Here is a 27,142-nt window from a genome sequence, read left to right as displayed (position 1 = left end):
TCACCCCTTAACCTTCTCTTCTCCAGGCTAAACATACCCAGCTCCCTAAGCCGTTCCTCATAAGGCATTGTTTCCAGGCCTTTGACCATTTTGGTTGCCCTCCTCTGGACACGTTGGACTAGATGGGCCATTGACCTGATCCAGGCCATTGGCCTGATCCTCTTGCATTCTTAAGAAGCAGAGTATATCAACAGCAGGTGGCCTAGAGGCTCTCCATGCTGGGTGTACAAAGGTGAACAGTTAGGCTTGCCCCCCTCCATACCATGGGGAAGGATGCCAAAGGATTTTTGCTTTTTTCTGCAGTAGAGGTGGCATCAGAGAGTTGTCCTCTCTCCAAATACTATCCATTCATTCATTTTCTCTACAGATTTCAACGCCAGCTGTGCAGGCTGGCTCCAGAACCGCCCCCCTCCCTCCTGCAAAGAGGGCTTATTTTTAAACACAAAAGCATCCTTTCCACTACAAGTCAGTTCCAATATACCCTTTTCCTGCTGAGGTTACATGCGTTCAAGCGGGTGTGTCTATCAGACGGGAAGAGAGAAAGAGATAGAGAGAGGCAGCAGACCATTCTTTAAAGAACAAGACTTTTAATACAAATAAGTTGACAGGGTTTCGTCTCTTTCTTCCCCGCCCTTTCCCTTGCTAGCTAAACTTCACAACCGCCGGCACAAAATAATATACGGACTTGGAAGGAACAAATACAAAGAAACATTATAAATAACAAGTTTAGGCAACTTCGATGCAAACAGGCGTTGCAAAGGGGACAAGGTCAGAGTTTCGAAATACAAAGAGAAGGAGTTGCACTCATACACAAACACACACACACACACACAATAAAAAACATAGCCAAAGTTAGGGAAGGTGACTAGAGGTGGCTGGCTGCATTGCTAAACATCCTGGCAAAATTCTGTTCCTGCCGGACTGTTACAGATCTGTATCCACCAGAGATAGGGGACCTGTGGCTATCAAGGTATTGTTGGACTACGAATCCCATCAGCTCCAGCCAGCATGGCTACTGGGGAAGAATGATGGGGGTTGTAGTCCTGGGAACATCAGGAATGCGGCAGGTTTGCCTGGTATAAATCCACTACTGATGGCTATCTTTGGCGTCAGGTCCTGGACAAAAAGAATTGCTTGTTTGGACATCTTCAGCCATTCCCCTCCAGGCTTCTCCTGCTCCCTGTAGGGGACGGAGCAACTATTCTTTATTAGACAGGAGATCCACTCTAGCCAAAGGGATGAGCACCACGATGGACTCCCCTTCCTAACAGGAAGGGAAGTTCACAGCCCCCCATTCATATTGGAGAAGAGGTGAGATAACCACACGTAAAACATCATCCAGTTGTCGAAGGGGTGGTGGAAGCAGAGGAGAGCTATTATCTGCTTTGAACTTGAGCCTTCGGAGGAGAAGAGATGCACAAACAGCAGGCAGGTGGAAGCACACCTGCAAACGGTTCAGAGGATTGGAACGGAGTCGAAAGAGCTGTGCATTAGCCAGTCGCATCCTTCAAGGAATACGCAGGACAGCGATTCTCCCCAAAACATGGGGAGATTCAATCCATAACAACAACAACCCCCCAAGTCCCTTTATTGCTCAGTTGGTGACTGGGAGAGAAAATCCTTCTCCCAGGAGAACCTTGACAGAAAGGGACCCTTTGTTTTCTGCAAACAATTCAGAGGGGTCCATGGTCCGGTTTAATCACCCAATGCATTTCTCAATTATCTTTCTTTAGAAGGGGTTTTAAGAAGACATGTATGGCCAAAATTAGGCTCAGGACTTTTGGGAAACCTGGTTGCTGAGGACAGCCAGTTTCTTCCACCCCGTTATCCACCCCGGCAGAGAGCTCTCGCTTGGCAAGCATCAGAAACAATAGGATATGGACGTGGATGGTTGCATCACGGGCGGCGGTTGTTTGATGGAAGACTTGGCGCCACGTGCCAAGCAAAAGCTGTTGGAAACAAGGGATTTTTCCCTAAAGCCTGGGGAGAGAGGTCCACACACCTTCCTGGCTAACAACACAGACCCCCCCCCCAAACCCGGAAGACACCTCCACATTACCAAAGGTTTACGAAAGCAGTTGCTACATCCTCAACGATGGTATCGGCACCCCTTTGTTTTGGACACCTGGGACCAGACTCTACTGGATTGCCCAGTTTGGGTCTTTGGGGGGGGGGGGGCTTCCAGGGCAGAATGCCACCACAACTCAATGGTTGCTTGGCTATTTCCTGGGCTCGCAGGCCCAAGCAGGTATTTGCTAGGTGCCTGCAGAAACAGCTTGCGTTCTTCTACCTCTCTCACAATAGGCCCGTTTTTTTTTTTACAGCCCTCTCAGCCGTTAAGATTTCCATTGTTAACAATCCCATTGTTGCTTCTGCAAAAGCTTATCCCTGTCTGCTCTGTGCTGCACAAATTCCCAAGGCTTAGCAAACAAACGGGTGCGATCGAGACCTTGGGAATGAAAACAGCAATGTCTGGCTTAAGAATTGCACTTGGTAGCACAGTACCCACCAGAAGTGGATGGGAGATGGAGCCCAGCAACACCTGGAAGTTCGCTGATCCCTCCTCCAATGGGTTGCTTCCTCCTGTTGCAACAATGGCCACCTATTCAGGGGGCTCCTTTCTTATCCTTATGCATCCCTTGCAGGACTTTGCAAGAATCTAGGAACCTGCTTGCTCTGGGCTTCTCACTCCTGGAAAAGACATTCTAATCAACTCTCTTCCTTTTGGACTTTTGGAGATTCAGAAGGAGCCCAGATACACTTCTTCCCCAGGTGGATTTTCTGCAGGGATTTAGATTATGGGATGCCTCATCAGAACAACCCCGCTGCCCCAAGGCAGACCAGACATTTCTCAAAAGGAACACACACAAAACCCATGCAACAGTTGCCAACTTTTTCCCTCCAATAGTAAATATCCAAAACACACACTGAAACAAACAATGGGGGGGGGGAGTTTGTTTGTTTGTTTTCCTCGCTTCCTGTTGGAGCCCGCCAAAGTACCACTATACGTTGGATACCTTTTGGGACTCTCTGGCTTGCCGTAGTCCATACAGCCACTTGATGACCCGGGCGTTGCGCTCAATGATGGAGATGCCGTAAGGGATGCGCTCGGCCTGCCTCTCCTCCAAGGTGACGGCGCTGCGGCGCGAGCGGGTCCCCTCCGAGCTGGCCGTGCTGACGCTGTGGAACTTGACGGACACAATGTCCGAACTGGCCCGGGTGAAGCGCTCCACCTCCACGTCCCCCATGTCCTCTGGGTCCAGGCCACAGTAGTTGAAGAAGCGCTCGAGGTCAGCCGTCGCCCGGGAGTACCGGTCGCTCAGGTCCGACTTGGAGCGGTGCAGCAAGGTCTGGCGCCTGGCGCTGTCTGTCCGCAGCTCACCGCGGGGGCTGGGGGAGCTCAGGGGGCCAGGAGACAGGATCTTGGCCTGCGCAGGGGAGGAGGGGACCGGCGTCAACTGGATGCTGGGAACGACCCTCGCCCTCAGGGCCCCGCACGGCCGGACGTCCACCCTGCGCACGGCAACCGTGCTGGGCGGCTTGGAGGAGGCCGAGCTTTGGGACAGTTTGCTCATGCCTTCCGCCGGGTGGCCCTTCTTCCTCGGGGTGTCAGGGAGGCTCCCGGGGCTCCAGCCCTGGCCCCCCGCCCCCCACTTGTGCTCTGCGGGGCTCTTCTCTGGCTTGGGGAACGACAGCGGGCTGTCGCAGAAGTTGATCAGGTTGTTGAGGATCTCCAGGTTCAGGGAAGTCTTGGCGCCACGCGCCTCCGCCCGGCGTCCTCCTTGCGGGGTCTTCCGGCTGGGGGTGACCATCACCCGCCGCACCCCCGGGCTGAAGAGGGGCTGCTTGAGCAACAGAGCCCTCACCGGCTCCTGCCGCGTGCTGGCCACCTGCTGGCTCTTGACATACTTGGCCTTGTCCGCTTCCAGCCTCTCCACGGCGCTGGGCTTCTTGGCGGCACCGCCGGCCGCCGGCCGCCGGAAGTACTCGGGGCCCTTGTTCAGGATTCGGAAGGGCATGGCCGAGGTGAAGGGTGCAGCAGCCGGGACGCCTTTCATGGCGTGGCTGGCTTGGAGGGTCTCCACCGGCATGGCACTCACCACAATGCTTCCAGACCACTGCCGTGTCCCGTGGTGGGGAGGGGGGTTGTCACATGCCACAGAGGGCAGCCCGCCCTGGGAAATCGTCACTCCGGCTTGCCTCCCCGCTCTCGATCAACAGGAGTCGGCTGCCGCCTGACACTTTGCTGTGGAGAAGGAAAAGGCGTGCAAAATCAGTGCTGAGACCTGGCGGGCTTCCTTGCCCCTGCAGGGCTTTTCCACCCTTTTCCTGGCACAGCTCTCCTCTGACGGCCGAGTGCTGCTGTTGTTACTGCTCCAGCTCCAGAGCCGGGGGTTTCTGTGCCGTCCCTCAGACAAACAGCACACGGCAGACAAAGGCAGGAGCTGGTGCTGGGCAGAGGGAGCTGAGCGCTGAGCTGCCTATTTCAAGGCAAGGGACCACCCACCCCTTTCAGACTGGGCTGCCCCCGCTGGCCAATCGGAGAGGAGAGAGGCACTTCAAATGGGGGCCTCGGCCTATCAGGATGGAGCCAGGGGAAAGGGAGGGAGGAGGGAGGCAAACTCATTGAATGAAAATAGCCCTGGAGAAAGAAAAGCAGTTCGTCTGGACCTCCTGCCAGCTCCAGCCTCCGTTTGGCTATTATTATGCGGATTCCCTACCCCCCCTCCTCCTCCTCCCACTTCCTCCTGCCCCCCCCTTCCCAACATCACCTGTGCTCTTCCCACATACTAGGATCCGACAGCTTTAAGAGAGGGGGAGAACAAGTGGAGGAGGCAGCGTCATCATCCGAGGATAAAGCCTTGCTCCCTTCAAATGTTACTAGATGCGTGTAGGTTTTATCTGCCAACCTCCCAGCGAATTGCGCCGAGCAAGGTTCTCCCCAAAGACCAGAAGAAGGAACAGATGATCAGCCGCAGCTTTTCCACAGGGGAAATAAATAACACCCCACATGGGGAGGGGGGGGCAGCATCTCCCAGCCCTTCACGCAGCGATGGCACGCTCCCTGCTAAGTACACAAGACAAGCATGGAGGCAGGAACAGGCTGGAGGGCCACCGAGAGCCCAGGATCCTGTTCTTGCAGTGGCCAGACAGATCCTGGAGGTCCAAAATCCCAGGCATCTCCTGGGAGGTCTAGGAGAGACCCTGGCCCTGCAGGGCTACTGCCGGCCAGTGTGGACAATACTGAGCTACATGGGTGAAAGGTCTTATTCATTATAAGGAAGCTTCCCTGCGTTCCTATGTTCAAAACAGCTATGGGGGGCACCCGTTTGGGGAAGCTTGGTTTAGAACAAAGAAGGGAACGGGGAAGAATTGAAAACCACCTATTTTCTGGGTGCAATCCTCTCTTGGCTACCCTCTCCCCTTTCAAATCAGGATTCTGATTTTGTTAAGTGGCTATCTGTGTCGTTTTCTGTATTCATATTCATGAATAAAGTCATCCTGAATTGTGGCTGGGGTGGCATGGTAGGGGGGAAAAATCAATTCACAACACCAGTGGCAATTCTTGGGAGCTACATCTGCCCTCCCAACCCCAAAAGACACTCTCTGTTTAATGCTAGAAGATTACAGCACAATTTTTGCATTATTATTTTTTTTAAAGCCATCGTTTGAGCGAAAAAGGGGGAGCAGGGTTGGAGGCAGCCATGGATCAGGAAGATGAAAGAGAAGATGATTTTCTACCCACAGGGTGGCAGGAAGTCCCAAAGGCTCCCGCCCCCCCCCCTTCTTGCATATGTGATAGTGAATCGCACACAAAAGCATAGCCCAGACCTGGAGCCTTTTTCAACCCAAAGCATCACCTCCCTCTCCTCCCTCTCCTCCTCACCCCCCTAATCCTTGCAAGAGGGGCATTTTAAACAGTTTGCAACTGCTCTGGGTACCTCATTAGCCAGGAGGATTAGCAGCAGGGGTTGCTCAAATGTCTGGCAAGGGGGAAGAGAGGCTCATCAAAAGCTCAGGAAATGGCTGGCAGGCAATGCTGGGCTCCTCCCCATATGAGGGAGTGGGGTGTCTGCTGCTCTGCCCCCCACCCCCACCCCCCAGCATGAGCTGACAAAAAACCAAAAGGTAATTAAGAGGGAGCTTCCATAAGGCCAAAAGGTATCTGGCCATCGCTGCAAAAGAGGTTGTAGGACACAGTGCAGATACCCCCTACATAATCCCCAAAAAATTGCCTTTTTATTTTTAAGAGAAAGGTGCTAGTCCTCATGGTTGCAGAGTTTCCACTTTCCCCCAACAGTATATATATATAAACACCATGTACCCAAGGACAAGTTATTGTATTGTGTGTCCTCCCAGGGAAAAACAGGATTGTTACCCTTAAAGGACCATAAAGAAGGCTGATCGCCGAAGAATTGATGCTTTTGAATCATGGTGCTGGAGGAGACTCTTGAGAGTCCCATGGACTGCAAGAAGATCAAACCTATCCATTCTAAAGGAAATCAGCCCTGAGTGCTCCCTGAAAGGACAGATCGTGAAGCTGAGGCTCCAATACTTTGGCCACCTCATGAGAAGAGAAGAATCCTTGGAAAAGACCCTGATGTTGAGAAAGATGGAGGGCACAAGGAGAAGGGGACGACAGAGGACAAGATGGTTGGACAGTGTTCTCGAAGCTACGAACATGAGTCTGACCAAACTGCAGGAGGCAGTGCAAGACAGGAGTGCCTGGCGTGCTATGGTCCATGGGGTCACAAAGAGTCGGACGATTAAACGACTAAACAACAACAACAACCCTTAAAGGAACAATTACCCCTATAAGAACAACACTTTCAGATCAGTCCAAGAATGTGTGTGGCCCAACGCTTGGCTTCCTACAGTGGCCACAAGCAGATGCTACCAAGGAGAGCACAAGGAGGACAGGGGAGGGAACCACCTTCCCCCTGTTATTTGCCCCCACTTGCTCTCCGCCTCCCCCCCCCCCCAGTGCCAGAGCATGAAGCTCCGCCACTGCCAGGAGGTTCCATTCCATTATGATGTTTCATTCATTTGTTGTTTCTATCCTGGTCTTTCCCCAATGTGCTCAAGGTATGTTTCTCTCCCACTTTTATCCTTACAACAGCCCTGTAAAGTAGGCCAGTCTAAGGAGAGAGGGACTGGCCCAAGATCACCCAGTGAGCTTCTTATCTTAATGAGGATTTTAACTTGATTTCAGACTTTGAGAAGCTTTTATCACCGGATCTGGTTCATCAGAGAATCATAGAATCTTAGAGCTGGAAGGGACCCCGAGGGTCATCCAGTCCAACCCCCTGCAATACAAGAATCTCAGATAAAGCATCCAGGACAGATGGCCACCCAACCTTTAAAGCCCTAAACGGCCTCAGCCCAGTATACCTGAAGGAGTGTCTCCACCCCCATCGTTCTGCCTGGACACTGAGGTCCAGCTCTGAGGGCCTTCTGGCAGTTCCCTCCCTGCGAAAAGTGAGGTTACAGGGAACCAGGCAGAGGGCCTTCTCAGTGGTGGCGCCCGCCCTGTGGAACGCCCTCCCATCAGCTGTCAAAGAAATAAACAACTCTCTGACTTTTAGAAGACATCTGAAGGCAGCCCTGTTTAGGAAAGTTTTTAATGTTTGATGTTTTATTATGGTTTTAATATTCTGTTGAGAGCCACCCAGAGAAACCTAATCAGATGGGCGGGGTACTAATAATAATAATAATAATAATAATAATAATAATAATAATAATAACCACCTCTGCTTAAAAACCTCCAAGGAAGGCGATCCCACCACCTCCCGAGGGAGTCCGTTCTACTGTCCAACAGCTCTTCCTGTTTGGTTAAATTGATTAAACTAAATTATTTTAACTGGATTTTGAATAAATGTGCAACTGATGCGTAACTGTTCTGAATTTTAGTGTGTTATTGTCTTCTTTAGTAGGTCATGCCAACAGCTCTTTTGAATAATGCTTTTTAGGTAGGACGGGGGACACTGGGGCGAGTTTACGGAACAAACCAAAGTAGCAGTGGCCTGAAAGAGTTAGCAAACCACCGGTCTAACTGCTACACCGCACTGGTTCCCATAAGGGCGAGGGGCAGCACATCCATGCCGTGCATCTACTTCATTTTGCTTACATCTCCACCCAAAGGCGTTTTGGAGAGGGAGCCCCAAAGCAAACTAGGTAGTCACTGGGAGAGCCAGGATGTTGTGTTGCTGTTAAGCCTGATTTAAGTCTGATTTAGCAAGCCTCTTCGGAGAATACGGTATATCAGGCCTTCAACAACGGGCTTTCTTCCCCCACTCCACCAGAAGCCGCATCTTATCTGATGTCCAGGAAAGGATCTGTGCAACTCTATCGGTGAGTAACGCTTTGGGAAATTCTGACGGCACCAGTTGCAGCGGGGGGAGGGGGGGTGATGGCACACTGTGAATTTTCAGCTTTTCATAGAAGGAAGGATCATAGAATTGTAGAGTTGGAAGGGAACCAGAGAGTCATCTAGTCCAACCCCCTGTAATAAAAGAATCCAAAGAAAAGAGAAGGGATTCAGACCTCCCCCATCCCCTTTTGAGGCTCACCTGTCTATTTAACAAACAGGAAAAGTTAAGGACAGGACTTTGAACAGGACAAAGCCTGCAGCAGCGGCAGGAATCCATGAACATGAGATTACAGAATGAGTGGCCTTGGGTTATCGATCCTGTTTGGCGGGATGTTTTAAGCTATCAGACCCTCCAAGTGTCCCTGTTTTCCAGGGACAGTCCCAGATTTACAGAAGCCGTCCTGGCTTCTGATTTGATCCCAGAATGTCCTGCTTTTCCTTAGGGTGTCCCACATAACACCACCGAGACCATGTAACACGGGTCCTGAAAGACCTACATTGGCTCCCAGTACGTTTCTGACCACAATTCAAACTGTTGGTGTTGTTGTTTAGTCGTTTAGTCATGTCCGACTCTTCGTGACCCCATGGACCAGAGCACGCCAGGCACTAAGAGAAGGGGACGACAGAGGACGAGATGGTTGGACAGTGTTCTTGAAGCCACCAACATGAGTCTGACCAAACTGCGGGAGGCAGTGGAAGACAGGAGTGCCTGGCGTGCTCTGGTCCATGGGGTCACGAAGAGTCGGACACGACTAAACACCAACATCAGGGCATCTGGTTGGTCACTGTGAAAGCTGGATTCTGGACAAAATGGACCTCCCTCTGTCCCACTCTCACAGAGTTGCAGAGTTGGAAGGGACAAAAAACACATTTAGAACCAGCATTAAAATTTCCAGTTGCCTGAAAAACAGATGTTAAATGTTCAGGAGCCATGGCCTGCTTTGCTTCTCCCTGGAAAAGACCCTGATGTTGGGAAAGATTGAGAGCACAAGGAGAAGGGGACGACAGAGGACGAAATGGTTGGACAGTGTTCTTGAAGCTACCAACATGAGTCTGACCAAACTGCGGGAGGCAGTGGAAGACAGGAGTGCCTGGCATGCTCTGGTCCATGGGGTCACGAAGAGTCAGACATGACTAAACGACTAAACAACAACAACAACAGAGATCGCAGTCTTGTGAGTTGGACGTGCCTGGACTACAGGATCCTCGGGGTCCCTTCCAGCTCTATGATTCTATGAAAGGGCAGTTGGGAGACCACTGAGCCTGTTAGGAGCAGGGAGAACAGCCCTGCCAGATCAGACTGAAGATTCACCACTGCAACATCTGGTTTCCCACAGCGGTCAGTCACATGCCATTGGGAACACCACATGACGAATGTGAGAACATCAGAAGAGCCCCTCTGGATCAGGCCAAAGGTCCATCCTGAGTCAGCATCCTGTTCTCACAGTGGCCCGACCAGAGGCCTGTGGGAGGACCACAAGCAGGATATTGCGGGATTGTTTTTTTTTATAAAAAAATTAACCCTCAAAGATGCTTATAAATAGCTAAAGTAATAAAATCAAGAAAAATCTGCAACCCTGCTTTAAAACATGCAGAAGTTAAAATACTAAAATGTATTAAAACCACCTCCCCTTTCTCAACATCTGGGGGAAGGTAAAGGTGAAGGGACCCCTGACCGTTAGGTCCAGTCGTGACCGACTCTGGGGTTGCGGCGCTCATCTCGCTTTATTGACCGAGGGAGCTTCCGGGTCATGTGGCCAGCATGACTAAGCTGCTTCTGGCGAACCAGAGCACCGCATGGAAACACCGTTTACCTTCCCACCGGAGCGGTACCTATTTATCTACTTGCACTTGACGTGCTTTCGAACTGCTAGATTGGCAGGAGCAGGGACCGAACAGGGGGAGCTCACCCCGTCGCAAGGATTCAAATTGCCGACCTTCTGATCAGCAAGCCCTAGGCTCTGTGGTTTAACCCACAGCGCCACCGCTACCCTCTGGGTAGGCATGTCTAAACAAGAATGTTTTTAGCAGGCGCTGAAAAGAGTACAGTCGTACCTTGGATCTCAAACACCTTGGCTCCCAAACAAATCGGCTCCCGAATGATCCAAACCTGGAAATGAGTGTTCCGGTTTTTGAATGATTTTCGGAAGCCGAACATCCAGTTCCAGGAGTCGAATGGATTCCCGGAACGCATTCTGTTCGAGAACCAAGGTACAACTGTACAGTGAAGGTGGTCGCTTGATTCTCAAAAGGCAGGGATTTTGTAGGCGCTCCCCCCTGAAGGAAATGATTTACAGATGGTATTTAACTCGAGCAGGCTTGCTAAGATGTATAAGACTGAATCAGATAAGTGCTGGAGATGCATTGAGGTTGAGCATACATTCTTTCATATGTGGCGGACCTGTAAAAGGGTAAAAAGAGTATTGGGAAATAATTCATAATGAATTGAAAAAAATGTTTAAAAGCACCTTTCCAAAAAAACATTTTTGTTGTGGATAATTCATACTGAAGTTCCCAGGTGTCAGCAAAGGTTTTTTTATTTATGCCAGTACAGCGGCCCGTGTTTTGTAGCCCAAAAATGGAAAACGAGCGAGGTCCCAACCAAAGAAGAATGGCAACTTAAACTGATGGAACATGCGCAGCTTGCGGAACTTATAGAATAAGAGAACAAAAAGAACATTTGTTACTTTAAAGAAGATTGGAAAATGTTTACTGAATATATGGGGGGAATTGTGTACACTTCAAAACACTGGCACCATTAATATAAATTAAACAGTGTAAATAAATTTGCTGGAAGTAATAATGGAATGGTTTAGTTTATGTAAAAAATGCAGGGATTTATGCTGTGCAAAATGAACCATGGAAAGAGAAGAATGGAAGTCATTGATATTTTAAGGCTGTCTAAATGAATATTCTAAATTGTAAAACAGAAAATTTAATAAAAAGTACACACACACACACACGAGTGTAGGGACTGCCACACCAAATGGTCGAGTCCTTACAAATGTGGAATAGTCATTATGTGGCACGTATAGTATTGCCAATTCCGCCAATCAAAGCACTAGCAAGAAATCAGTCTTTTAGTGGGAAACGCCTCCACTTTGGAACTCCCTGCCTATTGACATCAGGCAGCTGCCCTCCCTTTTCTATTTTCAATACCTGCTGAAAACATTTTTGTTTAGGCGGGCCTATCCGGACATGTAAAAGGTGGCATGCGTTTGAGTCTCTTTTAAACTTACTTTTGCTTTTAATTATATTTTGGGTTGTTTTTATTGCACCTGTTTTTAACTGCCTTTCATTGATAAATTTAATGGGTGTGTTTTTGCAAGCTGCCCGGAGGCTTTATTGCAACATTTCAGAACGTGAAATGAAACAAACCAATCTGCCGCCGAAGGCAGTTGCCTCACTCTGCCTAATAGTGCAGCCGGCCGGCCCTGCTCAGGCGGATATTGTTCCTGCACATGGGACTATATTATAACTAATAGCCATGGATAGCTACTAATTTGTCAAATCCCCTGTGGGAAAGAGCAGTGGAGAATAGCCTGTAAGCAAAAGGAAAAGGTGAAGAAAGGAATAGGAGGGAAGAAACGAGCTGGGAGAAGGGCTGGGAAGAGGCAGGGAAGATTTAGCTGGTCTCCCTTGGGCAACATGAGGAAGGTTAAGGAGACAATCCATTGCAGGGGGTTGGACTAGATGACTCTTTGGGTCCCCTCCAACGCTGCTAGAAACTGAAGTTTGTAGCAGCTGCTTCTGGGAGCCAGAGAATTTCAGATGAATAAGATTTGGGGGTGCAATCCCAATCCTGTTCATCTGGGAGCAACTACTACTGAATGCAGGAGGAGTTATTTCTGGGTAGACATTGTTAGGATGGTGCTGTTGAGGGCCAGATTTAGGTTGGATGAGGCCCTGAGCTACTGAAGGTAATGGCGCCCTTTATATGTCCAGCTGTCCTTTGTCAACAACTAATTGTCACAATCTTTTGTGTTGAATATATGCTATATGGTAATTTATGGACCTAATAGATATCTGAGGCCGTTTGCACATAACAAATAGGAGCCTACACACCACAAAACACTGTTGCTGTATAAAAATATTCCTTCCAGTAGCACCTTAGAGACCAACTAAGTTTGTCATTGGCATGAGCCTTCATGTGCATGCACACTTCTTCAGATACACTGCAACAGAAGTCACCAGACAAACTTAGTTGGTCTCTAAGGTGCTACTGGGAGGAATATTTTTATTTTGTTTCGACTACGGCAGACCAAACACGGCTACCTACCTGTTGCTGTATGTAGGTTTTATTTTATTTGTTTTTTATCTTATATTTTGGAAACGTACATCCATTCTTTTCCCTTTAATTTTTTGGGGGGCCCTAATCTATAGCTTGTTTAGCTTATACGTAAATATAGCTTATACGTAAATATGGCACTAGACCGGAAAACAAAGCGCGTGCTTTATACGGAGTCAGACAGTGTTGTCTTCACTGCTACCACGGAGGGGCTTACTCGGGTCTAAAAAGGTTAGCCTCAGACTGTCCCCCACCCCACCCCATTGCCATAGGGATCACTTACCTTGGTTATCTTGGGCCCACCATTCCCTCCCCCTCCACCTAACCTGCCTCGCAGGGTTGTTGTGAGGAAACCACCCTTGAGCGCATGCCAACCCCGGGTGCCTTGAGGGAAAGCAGAGATAAACACATGATCAAATAATAGTAGTGCATAAGGTATAATCACTATATGGCACAGGTCTGAGTAGCATGGCTTGGCTTGTCATTGTAATCACCTCGGAGGCGGTGACACCAATTCCTTGCGCTGTTCTCTGCATTGTTTATGAATCAGCACCTGGGCAATTGAAATAGAACCGCACTGCAGGTGTGTCGCTGGGAGTGACCCTAAGGAGCATGGGCCTCAAATCTTTTTCCAAGTCGCCCGAGTTTGGGGGAGTGAGTAATTAATTCAGAGGAAAATGAACTGGAGGGTGGCTAGTGGGTAAGACACAGGTTTTTTTGGGAGGGGGGGGGACAAATTAATTTTAGATCTGGATGGGGAATTAGAATCATAGAATCATAGAGTTGGAAGAGACCACAAGGGCCATCCAGTCCAACCCTCTGCCAAGCAGGAACCACCATCAAAGCATTCTTGACATATGGCTGTCAAGCCTCTGCTTAAAGACCTCCAAAGAAGGAGACTCCACCACACTCCTTGGCAGCAAATTCCACTGCCGAACAGCTCTTACTGTCAGGAAGTTCTTCCTAAGGTTTAGGTGGAATCTTCTTTCTTGAAGTTTGAATCCATTGCTCCGTGTCGGCTTCTCTGGAGCAGCAGAAAACAATCTTTCTCCCTCCTCCATATGGCATCCTTTCATATATTTGAACATGGCTATCATATCACCCCTTAACCTTCTCTTCTCCAGGCTAAACATACCCAGCTCCCTAAGCCGTTCCTCGTAAGGCATCGTTTCCAGGCCTTTGACCATTTAGCAGGCTTTCCGTGATTCATTTAAAGATATGTGATCCTAACCCCAACAAGCTGGGAGCAAGTCCCACTGAATTCAACAGGACTTACTTCTGAGTAGATATAGCTGGGATTTGGACTGAAAATCTGCATCTATACCTAGAAGCGAACACTTGCAAACTATATGCAAATCTGTGCCTATTGCCCAATGCCCCAAATCTTTTAAGTATCTGGCTACACCCCTGCGGTATAGTCCCATCCCAACCTACTGCTTGCAAGTTGTTTGTAAAGGGTGGTAGAGGAAAGGTGTTCCTCGAGTCCAAAAGCAAGGATTTCCCCGGAATCCATCCATTAATTATTGCAAAAAAACAACAACACCCCAAACCCTGCAGTTTAGTAAGAGGTTAAATATACTTCTCCTGCCAGACTGGGATATAGTTTAAGATTGCAACAGGAGAAGAATGTCTACGTGTCATCACAAGGGTGTTTGCAACGTGGGAGGCTGAAACTATCCTGCCCCTGGGGTTTAGGAAGAAACATGTCGGCAGGCTCTTCCAGGCTCAGCCATCAAACTGACTACAGAGGCATTCGCAAGGTCATGCCACGCCACCAGCAATTCGCACAACCATCTGTTTTAGAATGAGCCTGACCTCCGGGAAGCTACCTTATACTGAGTCAGACCAACAGTCCACCAAGCTCAGTATTGTCTACACACTGACCGGCAGAGGCTCTCTAGGGTTCCAGGCAGGGGACAAGACCAGCCCTAATCTGGAGCGGCCATTGGGGGGTTGAACCTGAGACCTTCTGCATGCAAAGCAGATGTTCTGCACTGAGCTACGGCCCTTCCCTAAGCAGATGCATCTGACTTATGCTGAGACAGACCCATCTAGATCAATACTGTCTGCACTGACTGGTAGCAGATCTCCACGGTTTCCAGACAAGGGACATTTCCAGTTTCAATCATCCTATATAATAAAGTCCCTGTGTCTCTGCGTCCAGTCCCTGTGTCCCTGTGTCCGTGCTAATGCGCATGTGCCCAACGGACACAGGGAGTGGACGAAGAGGCGGGATGTACACATGCGCACACTCTCTTCCCCCCTCAACGCTCTGCCTCCCGTTCCCCTGCGGCGGCGGACCAAGATGGCGGCATCGGGCTCTGGGGCCGTGGTGGCGGCAGAGCCTGATGCCGCCATCCTGGTCCGCCGCCTCCTCCTCCTGACAACCCTACCTGGCCCGTGGGAGGAGCGGCGGGGCCACGGTCTTCCCTCCCTCTTTGCGCTCGGCTGTAGGACACGACAGGAGAGCGCTTTGTTTAATTGCGTTCCTGGCGCGCCCCGCGGCCAAGCGCAGAAAGGGAGGGAAGGCCGCGGCCCCGTCGCACCTCTAGCGCCCGTTTTCTTAACGGCCTGAATGAGACTAGTTCCCACAATAATTCATTATAAACTGATCACACCTGGCCGCTGGGGGTGTGTGTGTCTTAGTCAGGCTCAGCCAGCCTGTGGTTTCTGACAGCTCACTAGAAATGGTCTTTCTGTTTCCACACCCAGGACTAACAACTTGAAACAGAGGAGGAAAAGCTGCTATTCCCAGGAAGGTGAATTCTAGGCTCCAAACCACATGGGGGATAGACGCAGTTGTGTGTCTTTGTTTCCGAATGTGAACCTTTTTCCATGGGCTTGTATGTATTGCAACAGAGAAAGCTGCCTATTGTATGAAGCTACTGGCTGTGTGTTCTGATGAGGGGAATCTGAATTAAATTGGGGTGGGGGTTAAATATGGCTTGGCATTTTGATGACAACTATGTTGCGTGGACAAGGACACAGGTGGCGCTGCATGGGTTAAACCACAGAGCCTAGGGCTTGCCGATCAGAAGGTCGGCGGTTCAAATCCCTTCGACGGGGTGAGCTCTCATTGCTCGGTCCCAGCTCCTGCCCACCTAGCAGTTGGAAAGCACGTCAAAGTGCAAGTAGATAAATAGGTACCACTACAGCGGGAAGGTAAACGGCGGTTCCATGTGCTGCTCTGGTTCGCCAGAAGCGGCTTTGTCATGACCCGGAAGCTGCACGCTGGCTCCCTCGGCCAGCAAAGCGAGATGAGCGCCACAACCTCAGAGTTGTCCGCGACTGGACCTAATGGTCAGGGGTCCCTTGCATGGACAGACATTGCTAAAAGCAATGAAGGTTCGAGAAGTCCTGATCCCATAATAAACACCCACCTCAAAGCACCCTCCGTGTTCTACTAGGGTGGTGGGTTTGGGTGCTGAGATCCAGGTTCAAATCTTCGCTTAGGCATGAAGGTCAGGCAGACGCCCTCGGCACCAACACACACTCCTCGGCCAACCCTACCTCGCAGGACCGGTGTTGGGATGAAATGAGAAGCCGAGGGAAGAGTTCTGCAGAACAGCAAATCCTTCGTCACATCCCAATGACAGCTTGCCAGAGTTCCTGAGGAGGAGCCACTCCACCTCTGGGGTGTGGGCATGTCTACCTAGGATGACTCAAAAAGCTAACCTGCACGGCGCGTCTGGTGAACCAAATATGGAAGAGGAAGTCCCAAAAGGGGTGAGAAAAGGGAAACAGAAGAAGCCAGATCCAAGCACAGGCTGTTCAGGAAAAGATTGAGCAACCGGCAAAGTACTGGAGAAGTCAGGACAAGAAATCTATAATAATAATAATAATAATAATAATAATAATAATAATAATAATAATAATTTTTTATTTGTACCCTGCCCTTCCGGCTGGGTTTCCCCAGCCACTCTGGGCGGCTTCCAACAAAGATTAAAATACATTAAAATGTCACACATTAAAAACTTCCCTAAACAGATACGAAAGATGAATTGACAAAAGATGTGATGATAAAATGGGCAAAAGATTTTGGGCATAATATTGAATATGACGCGTGGTTGAAATTGTGGAATCAAACATTGAAGTTTACAGCATGTACTGCCCTGAAAGAAAACGTTTTGAAGATGATGTATAGATGGTATTTAACACCAGTAAAATTGGCTAAGATGTATAGAATGAGTAGTAAATTATGCTGGAAATGTAAGGAGAAAGATGGTGAGTTTTATCATATGTGGGGGACATGCAACAAATTTAAAAGATTTTGGGAAATGATATATAATGAATTGAAAAAGATTTTTAAATATACTTTTCCCAAAAAACCAGAGGCATTTTTATTAGGAATTATAGGAGAGGAGATTGTAAAAGAAGACCAAGTATTGTTAATGTATGCGACAACCGCGGCTAGGACATTGTTAGCCCAAAAATGGAAAACCCAGGAATTACCAACGATTGATGAGTGGCAGATGAAAATGATGGACTATGCGGAATTAGCAAGGCTGACTAGCAGGATCCGAAACCAGGTAGAGACAAGGTTCCGAAAAGACTGGAGTAAATTTGTGGACTATATGGAGAAGAACTGTAGAAGTTTAAAGACACTTGCAGGACTGAAATAAATCCTACGAACTGACTAAAGTAAGGGTAACAAAGAACTGCAAGATAGGAGTGAATAAGAAAACCGGATGAAGGGAGGGAGGGAAGTCATAGCTCGGCAGAGCAAAAGGAACTGAGATGGGTGAATTTAAGATGAATTGTACAAAAATTGTTGTTTTGTTTGTTTATTTGGAAAAACTTAATAAAAATTATTTAAAAACAAAACAAAAACTTCCCTAAACAGGGCTGCCTTCAGATGTTTTCTAAATGTCAGGTAAGTTGTTTATCTCTTTGACATCTGATGGTAGGGCATTCCACAGGGCGGGCACCACAACCGAGAAGGCCCTCTGCCTGGTTCCCTGTAGCTTTGCTTCTCGCAGTGAGGGAACTGCCAGAAGGCCCTCGGAACTGGACCTCAGTGTCCGGGCAGAACAATGGCGGTGGAGACGCTCCTTCAGGTATACTGGACTGAGGCCATTTAGCAAGAAGCAAGAAATAGATAGAAGCATTGCATTGGAAGGGGTCATCTCGTCCAACCTCCTGCAATGCAGGAATCTCAACTAAATCTCAACATGACAGATTGCCATCCCACCTCTGCTTAAAAACCTCCAAGGAAGGAGAGCCCTTCACCTTCCAAGGGAGACTGTTCCACTGTTGAGCAGCTCTTACTGCTAGGAAGTTCTTCCTGATGTTTAGTCAGCGGAGGGGTCAGGGGGCAACTGCAGAGGAGGAGGAAGTGGAGGGTCAGCCAGCGTCTTTGGCCCAAATCTGCCGCCTGAGGCAACTGCCTCACTTTGTCTCACGAGCGGGCAGGCCATGCTTGTAGAACTTGGCAGGGACAAGGATGGGGGCAAAAACTACATCCTTGGCTCCGCCTCTCATTGGCTCTGGCTCCACCCACTATTTGGACTCCCTGCCTTCCTCCCCACCACTCCCAAAGGGCACCCGCCCCATCTGTCTCCAGCTGAAATGAATATTCAGACTTCGCCACCGTATCTGTTCAGAATAGTTGCTATCATTGCTTTTCTCTCTGTCCTCGGCTGTCATCCCAGCCCTCAGATTGGAAGCGCCTTGGGGCAGATACTGCCTTTTCCGCCTCCTTTTTAAAAGTCCTGCCTATGTCGCTCCAAAAAGTGCCATGTAGACTTAGTAATCATGCATTCCATCAATGGGGGGGGGAATTCGCCACGCCTTTCTCCTTCCCCCGCACAACAACCCGGGGAGGTTCAGTACCGCAGTGGCGAACACCCCACAACCAAATCTCTTGCATGTCCTCTGCCCAGAATAGCCTCCACCTCAAGGCCTCTCAACCAGTTAAACTTGTTATCAGGGGAGCCCAGGAAGAGCTCATGCCATGGGTGGGAAGAACAAATGTGCTCGAGAAAGTGATAATTAACTTCCACAAGTCCTGCCTGGGACAGAAGGGAGCCAGGCTATTTCACTAGTGTTTCTCAATAGAAATATTTCAACCATGAGGACTAGGTACTTGGGGTTTTTTATGATGGAAGAGTATGGGGGATACCAATATTGTGGAGGGGAAGCATGGTAACTCCACACATCTGGGGTCTCTTTGTGAATGACCCCCCCCCCGATTCTGCTCCACACATTCTGTAGCAGTCCTGCTTCTTGACAGCGGAGAAAGGGCTACGTGACAGAATGTCTGATCTTGGAATTGGTTTGGAATCACTTCCACCTTTAAAATATCACAGAATTTGAAGGGACTCCAAGAGTCATCAAGTCCAACCCACTGTGATTTAGGAAACACAGCTTTAAAACTCCTGACAGATAGTCATCCGACTTCTGTGCTTTTATTTTTTAAAAAAAATTGGCAAAAAACCCAACAAACATCACATTTCCAAAATAGGAGCTATAAAACACCAACACTGGAATTTCCATACCCAATAAATCATTTGGTGATTAGCTGTTATGGTCAGAAGGCTTTTTGGTTCCCAGATTGAAATAGAGGTGATTAATTTCATCGGCATTTTGTAATCTGCACAACCAAAGTTTGTTTGGTTTGAAATTCCTCCTGTCTGGTTTTTTGGGGTGGAGACTTGGAGTTGCTGTTTTGCTTTTGAACCGTTTTGGTTTCAGAAAAGCAGAGAGGCAATAATGTGTGTCACTCGTAAGCCTCGCCATCCCCACTTCTGCAGCAAGAGAGAGGAATCAGCAGCCTCAGGAAAGCACCAGTATTTCCAGAAGGAAGAAAGGAAGAAAGGAAAGATAGGTAGATGATGAGAGTGAGAGAGAGAGAGACTGAGAGAGAATCCGCTAAAGGGGTGTGTGTGTGTGCGTGCATTTTCAGGTGTGATACAATCACATACTGACAAACTCAGATTGCATACAGGTAATTAAGAGTTGGTTTCGTGCCTTGGCTCAACAAATCAATTTCTGCAGTTAAGGAAAGTGACAAGGAAATGCAAAGTTTGGGATAAGCCTTGCTTGATGCCCTGTCATATAACCTCCCTGAAAACATATAAGAACAGATGTTCCCCCCAAAAAACCTGTGTCTAACCTCCCCAAAACTTTGTGCAAACACATAAGTGAGCGGATGTAGCCAAATGGGGTCTGAATATAGCTCATTGTTGGGAAGGCAGGGGAGATGGAAAACCAGGAGGGTGGAAGAATGGAATGGAGCTTCCCGATGTGGAACTCTGATCAGGAGGCACTTTGCAGAGGCGGTTTCGGGGTAGCTTGACTGGTTTGGCCTCAAGGGGGGCCACACTGCCGGGGGCACCCCAACAATGCTGTGGAACGGAGCACAAAAGGTGGGGGCGCCACATTTTAGTGTCCCACAGAGCACTGCTGGAATTGGAGAGCCCAAAATCCAACTTTACTGCAGGTCCCCCTTTCGTCATTTATCCCATGACATTAATGATATCCTGTCCCTCCTTCCAAAGGAACCTAGAGTGACTTCTTAGGGTGTAGGATGGGTTTTGTTTCTGTTTTCATAATAGATGTTTTGCTGTTCACCTCGAGCCTCTAGGACAGGGTGAGACATGCGCTTGAGTAAATGAACAGGAAGCAGAAGCTGTGTTTTTCAAGTGACTGGCCCTCATGATCATCCTGCAGCATCCCTCAAGACCTGCCCTCCAGGAAGACCATCCATGCAGCCATCAACAGAGGCTTCCCATCTTCTCCCCATCTCCCCCCTGACTTCAAGGAGCTTCTCTTACAGTGTGTTTGCAGAGGCTCAGAGCAGAGGGACAGGAGGGAGATCTACTCTACGGAGGAGGCAGAGAAGTTTCTGATGAGCCACCCTAGAGACACCTCTAAACTTTCCGCACCCTCAGCTCCTTTGGGTGCAGCTTGCATTTCCGTGCCTCCCACGTCTTTTCCTTATTTTGCAAACACCGTATCTTCAAACAGGGTGAGCCAAGGTGCTAAATAAATCCTGAAATTATAAGATGATTAAAAACAGCACGCACTGTTTAAATATAGACATGGGGTTTGCAAAACAGACGTCTGTGCAAATGTGGTCACTGTGCTGAATCAAGAATTAAATTCCTAGTTCTCGTTGGCGCAAGGGGAATTCTGCCAAACAGTGTGTTCTAAAGGCCGGTCCTTGCACCTAGGATGGCCTGGTGCCCTCTAGACTAGAGGTTTCAGACTACAACCCCCAGTCCTGGCTTGGGCTCATGGGAGTTCTAGTCCAAACCATCTGGAAGGCCCCAGGTTGGCAAAGGTGCCCATCCTGGGTGCCAGCTACTTACTGTCAGGCATGGCTAGGAAGATACTCCAAGGAAGACAGTCTGCCCAGAAAACAGGGTCCCAAGCTACCACAACATCCGACTGCTGAAAGGAGGTCCTTTGGCCTTCATTGTGTTTGACTACTCTGTGCTGGGCCTCATTATCTGACTGAGAGACGTCCTGACTCCTGTTCTTTTTCATGCAAACAGAAAGGGATCATACAGAAAGGGATCATTCAAATTCGATGCTGGGAAATTGCAAACTGCTGCCCTCCAAACAAAGACTGTTAATCAGTAACATTGATTATTTTTTTTAAAGTGTTTGTCTCAGCATCCATTTCCTAGGTGTGAAAGCTCTTTTCTGATCTTGACTTGCATTTGTTTTGAATTTTTGAAGTTGGGATGTCCTGGGAAGCAGCACCAATGTTCTGGATGGAGAAGACTCGAGCAAATGGACCGATAGCTTAGGTTATTAAATTCATGGGGAACAAATTCAGAGGACAGGTCTACCAATACCTATTAGCTATGAAAGTTCAAGACTTATTATTCTGACTGCTTAAAGGCATTTATTATTATTATTATTATTAAGTTGTTGAAAACTCTTGTTAATTTGTTAATTAAGGAAACTCCATGTGCAGAAGCAGTCTATATCACTGGGAATAAGATGCTGCAGGCAAAGAAAAGTGGAGGCCTGTTGCCTTCATTTCCCTGCTTGTAAAGGTAAAGTTCCAGGTCCAGGTCTAAGTGTCCCTGCCCCACGGTGCCTCCCCTTTCCCTCCGGGTCTAGGTCTCCCTCCTGCCCCACAGTGCCTCCTTGCTCCTGCTGGACCATAAAGAAGGCTGATCGCCGAAGAATTGATGCTTTTGAATTATGATGCTGGAGGAGACTCTTGAGAGTCCCATGGACTGCAAGAAGATCAAACCTATCCATTCTTAAGGAAATCAGCCCTGAGTGCTCACTGGAAGGACAGATCGTGAAGCTGAGGCTCCAATACTTTGGCCACCTCACAAGAAGAGAAGACCCCCTGGAAAAGACCCTGATGTTGGGAAAGATTGAGGGCACTAGGAGAACGAGATGGTTGGACAGTGTTCTCGAAGCTACGAACATGAGTTTGACCAAACTGTGGGAGGCAGTGGAAGACAGGAGTGCCTGGCATGCTATGGTCCATGGGGTCACGAAGAGTCGGACACGACTAAACAACAAAGGTAAAGGTAAAGGGACCCCTGACCATTAGGTCCGGTCATGACCGACTCTGGGGTTGCGGTGCTCATCTCGTTTTATTGGCAGAGGGAGCCGGCGTACAGCTTCCAGGTCATGTGGCCAGCATGAAAAAGCCGCTTCTGGCGAACCAGAGCAGCACACGGAAACGCCGTTTACCTTCCTGCTGTAGCAGTACCTATTTATCTACTTGCACTTTGACGTTGTTATAGAAAATTATAAGGGGGTTGCATAACACCATTACTAATGAACAGAGAGGGGTGACCGAACCTGACAGCTGCAGTTACCCAGAATCCCTCGCAACACCACCTTCTTCGCCTCTGCTCCACTCCAGAGACCCTAACCCCTCCCGCTTGGACTCAACCCTGCCTTAAGGAAGACTTAAGGATCAGCATATGCACACATTTCCACATGACTAGCAACTTGGGAGCCATAATTCCCTGTCAATGGTATCTCATTCACAATAGAAGACTCCTCTGAACAAAAGACAGTGATCAACTCTTATGAAAATGTTAATTTCTCTTTGTGTTTAGGAATTCACACCTGGGAGGGGTGATAGGAGGACTAGGAGAGGTGTCAAAAGTGCTCAGATTTCTACCTTGAACCCTCCTTTTTGTGAGGTATTGATTACATAGCTGTGATGTAGGAATGATGTATTGGGGGCGTTTCTTGGTGATGGGAAAACTGATAAAAGTGGAGGTTCTCTTTTGTTCTGGGTTCCTTCCTTGTTCTCCTCCGTGAGGGGAAGGACCCTGTTGCAACAGCAAATAAAGGCTTTGCTTCTCAAACTTCTCTGGTTGGCCTCTGTTATATATTCTCCGACCGATGGAGAACCCAATAAGGCTCTTGTGTACCCCATAAGGGAATAAGAGCAGATTTTGCTTAGAACAACGTGCTTTCAAACTGCTATGTTGGCAGGAGCTGGGACTAAGCAGGGAGCTCACCCCGCCGCGGGGATTTGAACTTCTGATCGGCAAGCCCTAGGCTCTGTGGTTTAACCCACAGCGCCACCCGCGTCCCCTGCTTGTATCCTTCCCTAAATACTTGGGAGTAGGGGTTAAGTTAGACCCTGGGAGTCCTCGCAATGCATTCATTGAGCAATCACCTTGCTTTGCTTGTAGGGAGGTTAGATGACGCTGTGTCAAAGCCAGTGTTATCCTGCACTTTCCAGTGTATCATTTTTCCTCGCTGCTAAAAAGCCTGATCCTTCAAACCAACCACAACTGCGCAACCAGAATTTCCTGGCATGCGACGGAATCTCACCCGGAAATAGCAAGAAAGTCTGGAAGCTGGGGGGGGGGCTGCTGCTTCAGGATGGTGGGAGGAAAGAGGCCTCTACACACCCATCTTTGCTATCAGTTAGATGTTGGAACTAAAGAAAGAGAGAGAGAGAGAGAGAGAGAGAGAGAGAGAGAGGGAGGTCATCACCTATTACATCAGGGAGGTTTGGCTTCAAGGAGTATCTGAGAATGTTTGACCACAGTCAAATAATGGGTGAGGAACGGGTCATATTTCGTCAGCCAACTGCCTGGAATTATTGCAAATAACAGAAAGACGTTGGAACGCAGGCAACCAAGTTTTCGTTAGATTCACTACCGTAATTACAATGGGCCTAAGTGAGTCATGCCTGTTAATTTGAATGAGCCTACTCGGAGTAGATGCAACCCATTAGCTCTAATTCTCCCTGCCACGTGCTTAGGCTCCTTCTCATGGTTCTTAGGGGAAGGAACAAGATCTCAAAGGAAAGGATCATAGAATTATAGAGTTGGAAGGGGGTCCCAAGGGTCATCTATCCCAACCCTCTGCAATGCAGGAATAAATCAGAATCGGGGAGGTAGTACGGTTCACCAGCCTATTCTCAAAGCTCTTTTTGTCTATTTTCTTGGAGCCCCGGACGTCAGAACGTAAGAAGCGCCTGCAGGATCAGACCAATTGCATCCTGTTCGCACAGGGGCCACCAAGCAGATGCCTGTACGAAACATGCAGGCAGGATTTGAACACAAGAACACCGAGTACCAGCAACCAGAAACATTTCTGCCTCCAACCATGCAGGCAGGGCATAGCCATCGTGGCTAGTGGCCACTGATATTTGTCCATCTAGCCAACTAGGCTGGTGGCTATCACTGCCTCCTCTGGGAGGGCATCCCACAGGTGAGCTATACACTACATGAAGAAGTCCTTTTCTTTTATCTGTCCTGAATCTCCCAACTTTCAGCTTCCTTGCGTGTCCAGGAATTCTAGTGTTGTGAGAAGGAGACAAGCATTTCTGTCCACTTTCTCCAAGACATCATGCTTCACCCTGAAGCACAAGGCACAAACAGACTGTCCCCTTACCCAGTGCCGTAGCTACAGGGGAGGGCTAGCCTGTTTTTTTGCCCTGGATGAAGCCTCTAGAAAGGCGACATTGAGGCTCCCAGCCTGTGTGTGTGCGTGTGCGCACGCACAAATGCACGTGGGGGTTGCCAAACTGGGTCTTTGACCCCTAGTTTTGCCCCTGCCCTGACCCACCAGGTGCCACCCTGTACCACTGAGACACTACTAGGCTCCACCCCAGCCTCAGTTGGCCCCACCCCTAAGCTCCCAGGCTCCGCCCACTGCGTCTCAGGAGAACCGGCAACTCTACATCTGCTCTGTGTGGGTTGACCATATTGTACTACCTATTATATAGGAGACAGAAAAACCAGTAGGAGAACACTTCAATCTCCCAGGACATTCTATACAAGATCTCAGAGTAGCTGTCTTACTACAAAAGAATTTCAGAAATAGACTGGAAAGAGAAGTTGCTGAATTACAACTTATCACCAAGCTCAAAACCATGGAGGGACCTGGTTTGAACAGAGATATCGGATTCTTATCTCATTATACATGATAAGCGATCTTCAGCAATCTCAACCCTTGCTTTTTCATGCAAAACCATTTGCAGTCGTTTTCGGTCATCAACAGCTATCAGTCAATCACCCACTTCCAGCACCCTTCTGAGTGATACCCCCTCCCCACCCCTTCTCTACATAAGTGCCTGGGGACTCCTATTTCACTGTATCTGAAGAAGTGTGCATGCACGCGAAAGCTCATACCAAAATAAAAACTTAGTTGGTCTTTAAGGTGCTACTGAAGGAATTTTTTTATTTTACCTATTATATATGCACTGCGTGATTCTCTCCTAGATCAACCCCACTCCTGCATAGTGTTCTGCATGTTGCCCTGTTTGAGAAAATCCCTTTGCAGGCTCCCGGCTCCATCTCCACAATTCCATGCATGCTTACTCGGAAGTCATTCCCACTGTTCTCCATGGGCCTACACCCTGTAAGTTTATGCTTGCAGCTTTGGTGTAATCGCACAGCATCCAGTGAAGGCCAGTGAGATCGGAATGCTGGACTAGATGGGCCATTGGCCTAATCCGACCGTCTTGTCTTATGTTCTGATATGGATTTGACCATAACAGTGTTGCTCAGCAATTATTTCTCTGTCCCACATCTGCACAGCTTATCCTAATTATAGTGTGGCTCAAGAAAAGCTCCTCTGAGGTGCATCATGCCAGAAACTGCTGGCTTGTTTTAAAACAACAACAACAACCTTTATAAAGCAACGTAGGTAACTTTAAATAGTGAGCCAAGTTACACGGCCAGAACAAAGAAAGGAGCAAATGTTCCCTCCCTCAAGAGGTTCCTCTTTTAGAAACCTACAAGATCTATGGTGTGAAAGAGGAAACAACACACTTCTGGAACCAGTCCAGTAATGCTAAATTAAAAAGAAAAACCTGCATGGCCTCTCATATTCCTTGGACAAAGAAAGGAACAAGCCCCCGTTTTGGGGTCCGTTGGCCCGCACCCACCCCCAAGCTAATTAACGCTGCAGATTTGCGCCACTGTAGAATATATTTTCTTATCTACTGGGGAAAGTCCATTTTTAAACTTTTTTTATAGGTTTTATTGCAGTAAACCGCTGTGATTTTTTTTATTAAAAAAATCACACAGAGGTATGCAAATATTTTTATACACAATAAATAAAACTCGTCTCACACATTCAAACAACACAGCATTTTATGCTTCAAAGTGTGCCTCTATACAACATGCGCTAGTAATAATGTCTGCAGGGTTTCAATCATCAGTAAAGCAGAATTTTTAGATCTGGTACCAAAGGGAAGACGATGCTATTTCACCAGTTATATCGACTCAGAGGTGGTGACAGAAAGAGACTCCTTTGCACGTCGAAAAGGACACACTCTGGTGCCACAACACACAACCTCGCCTCGTGGGAAATTACCCTGGGAAATATCTATTCCTTTCTCCCAATATCCACCTTTGAGGCTTCCCCAGTCCACCATACGTATCCGGTTATCCCTAAGTGAACTAAGCTGCATGCCTTTGCTTTGGAAAATGAAAGCAATTAAAACAGAACAAAATAAGGCTAAACGTCTGGAGCTGCCCTAACGATAGGAAGCCAGTCCTTGCTTGGTCTCTTCTTCTGACCAGGGTCACTTGGAGAGAGATCTATCCCAGCCTGTTCACTGGAGGCGATGAATTTCGAACCTGAGAACGACCTCCTACCGGCGGAGCGCACACCACCACTAAATAAAAAAAGCGCCTGCGTTATATCTGTTGAATTTCTGCCTGCCGCGCCGTAGCTGAAGCCCTGCGATATATGTATTTTGGGGGTGGGGGCGTGGACTGGGGAATCAGGAACCTTGTGCTACTCAAAAGAACCATCTGGCTTCGAGCCTCTTCGGACAGCTGCCCTTCCGGTCTCCTTCCCCTCCCCAGATTATACCTAGTTCACAAAACTGATCAACCAGAGAGAGAGAGAGAGAGAGAGAGAGAGTCCTCCAAGGGCTGGCATTTTACCTGTCCCAGGTGAGGCTCTTGGATTCCAGAGAACCGAACGACCAGCCAGCCAGGAGCTTCCCAGTAATAAACTGCTCGCTTCGGTGCAGGCGTGCGTTAAACTTAGCCAGCTGACCTGAGGGCTCAGGTAACCTC

At 48.5% G+C, this 27,142-nt stretch overlaps 1 protein-coding gene across 1 annotated transcript; it reads right to left on the bottom strand.

Moving 5' to 3' along the window:
- Positions 1-626: 626 nt before the first annotated feature.
- On the bottom strand, positions 627-27,142 carry FAM110A (family with sequence similarity 110 member A). The gene is made up of 2 exons (XM_035123714.2): positions 27,008-27,142; positions 627-4,246 (listed from the first exon to the last, which is right to left on the bottom strand). Exon 2 carries the CDS (start codon positions 4,089-4,091, stop codon positions 3,003-3,005), a length of 1,089 nt encoding a protein of 362 aa, XP_034979605.1. The 5' UTR covers positions 4,092-4,246; positions 27,008-27,142; the 3' UTR covers positions 627-3,002.

Source organism: Zootoca vivipara, chromosome 7 (assembly GCF_963506605.1).
Source record: "Zootoca vivipara chromosome 7, rZooViv1.1, whole genome shotgun sequence".
NCBI lineage: Eukaryota > Metazoa > Chordata > Lepidosauria > Squamata > Lacertidae > Zootoca > Zootoca vivipara.
Note: the sequence above shows the minus strand (reverse complement) of the source record. Positions and strands in the feature narration are given on the sequence as shown.

What these genes read in the sequence shown, in the direction of transcription:
- FAM110A (XM_035123714.2), bottom strand. Translation starts at nt 4,091, where the DNA reads ATGCCGGTGGAGACCCTCCAAGCCAGCCACGCCATGAAAGGCGTCCCG.